The sequence below is a fragment of the Nannochloropsis gaditana genome (genome assembly GCF_000240725.1).
Source record: "Nannochloropsis gaditana CCMP526 unplaced genomic scaffold scaffold087, whole genome shotgun sequence".
Classification (NCBI taxonomy): Eukaryota; class Eustigmatophyceae; order Eustigmatales; family Monodopsidaceae; genus Microchloropsis; species Microchloropsis gaditana.
In genome coordinates, this window is record NW_005803866.1 from 64,666 (window position 1) to 68,090 (window position 3,425).

The following is a 3,425-nucleotide window of genomic DNA, read 5'->3' on the forward strand; positions in this document are numbered from 1 at the left end:
TTAAGTGGCAACTATCAAATCAAAAGTTGAATGCAGTTCTCTGCATAGCGTGTTATGTGTACCAGGCAACGTCCTCACCCAAGTCAGTCGCCTGCTACTAGTAGCAGTACAGGGGGCGTGCTGGGTGCCTAACTCCATGCATGATTGCTCTCACATTGTATCAACGGGTCCAGCCTATCGAATGTTTTAAATGTTCTAGCGTTATGTCGTTACTGTAGTGCCGAGAAGGTCGTCAAGGCTGGCGTCGCTCGGGTTCAAAATTTCTGACTGTTGCACTCCTTATTTTCCCATTTTCATTAATGATTGAGCAGAAATTGACTTTAGGTCTTACATTCATCATGAACAAGCACCTTCAAGATAGAATTTTAACTGGACGTAGAGATTTCTTCATTAAATTTCCTTCATTTTTAAATCGTTTATTCCAATTCCTATTCTTCATTTTCGTACGTCCATTTCGATTTTGTATTTTGCGATTCGTGGATTTTCTTCATGCAATTGATAGAAATAAGAGACTGTTTTCTCAGAGCTTTTTGTTTGCTAGTTTTCAACACCTTTCATCAGATTAACATAGAATTTCTTAGGTTTGGAGTGCATACACAATATTGCTCGCAAAGGTTGAGCGGGGATACGTTCGAGGAATTTTACCCCGCATAGAATTAGTGATTGCCTGCACATCCACAGAACATCTTGTATCGTGATTAATACACCGAATCCAAGAATGAACTGAATACATTTCGGTGGCATGCCCATCATTGCAAAGATTTTTCATCGTGCTAAGATATACGGAGCGTGAATAATAGGTGTCATTGAGTTTTGTTACGTAAACTAAACTACATTCAGTTCAAAGAGTGCCTACAATATTAATTTCACTAGGGTTACGTTCGCAAACGCACGAGCTACGTTCGGTGGAAGTGGCTCGAAAGAATCGCCAAACCATTGTTGGGTCAAATGACTGAAAAAGATTTGTGATTTTTAAGAAAGTCTTCAACACGGGCGACGAGCTTACAAAAATTAGCACATATTGTGTCTGGTGTTCAAATAGAGCTTACAAAAATTAGCACATATTGTGTCTGGTGCATAAGTAGACATTTCATTACAGTTCTTTCACTTGAACCGGCAAGTTGTGGTAGCTGTGGTCTGGCGCAGAAACCATAAGCCATACATTGAAGATAAATGGAGAAGAGGAAAATGTTACAATGAAAAATATGATCTGAGACCGCTGTTGCAGTCTAGTGTGAAACCTTGGAAGACTGAAGGCTAGACTAAATGAGGAAACATGCTGTGAGGAATAGGTTTAGTGAGGAGGTCTCCAACACTTCTCGGCCATAAAGCTTTTGTATCTATAAGCTGACATATGTACTGAGACACCATATCACCAATCGAAGGGGAAAGCAGAGGTGTGGTAACGCCGAGACAAAATTAAGAGAAAATGTGGTACGCGTCTGTCCTAGCTGGCTTCCGGGAACCTTAGATGCAAAGATATCCCCCGAGAATTTCCGAATACCCCGACGACCGAACCATAAGGTCCATGTCACGAACTCAATAAAGATGCACACCCCGTGCAGAAGCTATATAAAGCATCGCGCATTCATGATACTGAACCAGTGCGAGGTAGTAAATTGTCCTTTTATTTGCCGATGTGCTCCTTTTCCTTTCGTGAGTGAGGCATGTTTCTTGCTCAACATTATAGGTCAAAGCACCTCTTTGCTTGAAAAGCGAAGCAGGAGAGTTTCTACTTGCCTCTAGAAAATCTGCGCTATTCAGTTTTTCGTTGCTGCTCTAATCATACAAGATGTGTCCTTATCCAGATCCTAGAGATAATTTCTGGCTTCTGGTGTCCGCATCGGATTCAGTGACGTCACTTGGAGTACTACGGGAAGCATCATTACTTGAATCCTCGATTTGTGACTTTGGATTTCACAGTCACGCTACGGACATTGCCAGGTCTCTCCTCTCCGTTCTTGATCTTAAATGTCCTGTTTGTGGGGAATCGTGATCGCCATTTTGAGCTGCGGAATACATACATCAGCGTTTCCGCGCGGCGATGATGTAGCTTCCCAATGGATGGACAAGTGTGAAGCGGTGAGTCTGTCCTCTCTATCCTAAAAAGCATTGTTTCTCCGAATGCATACCGATCCAAACTTTTTCCCTTTCTCCCATTTGGACTATTCATGACCTTTCAACCTGTAATCCAATGTCTCCCGAAGGCTTTAGCGCGTCGCTACCAGGACTCTCAGGCTGCACCTTTCTGCAATGATTTGCTTCGACACATCTTTATCATTGTGTCGCCAAAAATCGGTGATAGAAGTGGAAACTACGATCTCGAAGCTGTGGACACGTTGGGCATAGTCATGACAAGCCACAGCTGGACTGAGGAGGGAGCGGCGGGGACGAGGAAGCCAAAACGTCCAGAGCGGCCTGACATGCGGGAGGAACCGCAGACGCTGGCATTACCGACGGGACGAAATAATGAAGCCAAGGTCGATGAGAAAGAGGAAGAAAAACCGTTACCTGGCCGGCGGTCTTTGAGGGTGAAGCATTCGAGCAGCATGGGGGGGCCCCTGGACACGGATAGCAGGGGGTTCTCCGAGTTCAAAGAGTGAGTGCGGCGGGCGAAGGAGGAGGGCAGAAGGAATTACCGATAGAAAGGAGATCAGAGGTTGAAGATCCACAGCATTGAAATGGGCTCACTCTTGATTGCTCCTCTGTCTTCCCTCCTGCCTTCATCCCGCCTCGTGGCCCCTCAGAGTTAAAGACTTCGTCAACCTGGGCCTCGCCTTGATCTGCGTCCTGTTCGCTGCCTTAGCCTCGGGGTTGACAATCGGGCTCCTTTCCATCGACACGCTGGACTTGGAGATCAAGCAGCGCGCCGGCACCCCCACGGACAAGCACCACGCCGCCGCCATCCTCCCCCTCCTCGCCCACCGGCACCTGCTCCTGGTCACGCTCCTTCTGTTCAACTCCATGGCTGCCGAGGCCCTACCCCTAGCTTTAGGCGAGCTGGTGCCAGGTTACGTGGCTGTCATCCTCTCGGTTACCGCCGTCCTTTTTTTCGGGGTACGAGGCACTTCTTGCCCTTTTTTCCTCCCATGTCTTCCGCCCTCCCTCGCTTTCCTTCTCTATTCCTCTGGGACGGGCGCTTTCTTAAAATTTATAACGATCCTTTTGCAGCTTCGTAGGTACGGGTCAGAGAATTTCCAAAATCTGTACACACGCCCTCCCTACCTTCCTTTCTTCCCTCTCCAGGAGATCCTCCCCTCCGCCGTCTTCTTGGGTCCGAACCAGCTCAAGCTTGGCTCTCGCATGACCCCACTGGTCTGGGGCCTCATCTTCCTTTTCTTTCCCATCGCGTGGCCTATCTCCTTGGCCCTGGATAAAGTCCTGGGGGGCGGGAGCGAGGGCGGGAGGGAGGGAGAGGAGGGCGG

The 3,425-nt window shown here is 47.6% G+C and overlaps 1 protein-coding gene across 1 annotated transcript; it reads left to right on the forward strand.

Moving 5' to 3' along the window:
• Positions 1–1,805: 1,805 nt before the first annotated feature.
• Positions 1,806–3,291, forward strand: NGA_0715620 (uncharacterized protein; the record flags this gene model as incomplete). Its single annotated transcript, XM_005855852.1, has 4 exons — positions 1,806–2,082; positions 2,208–2,599; positions 2,748–3,057; positions 3,247–3,291. Coding segments are annotated over exons 1-4 (858 nt in total), but the record flags the coding sequence as incomplete, so codon positions are not given.
• Between the last annotated feature and the right edge of the window lie 134 nt (positions 3,292–3,425).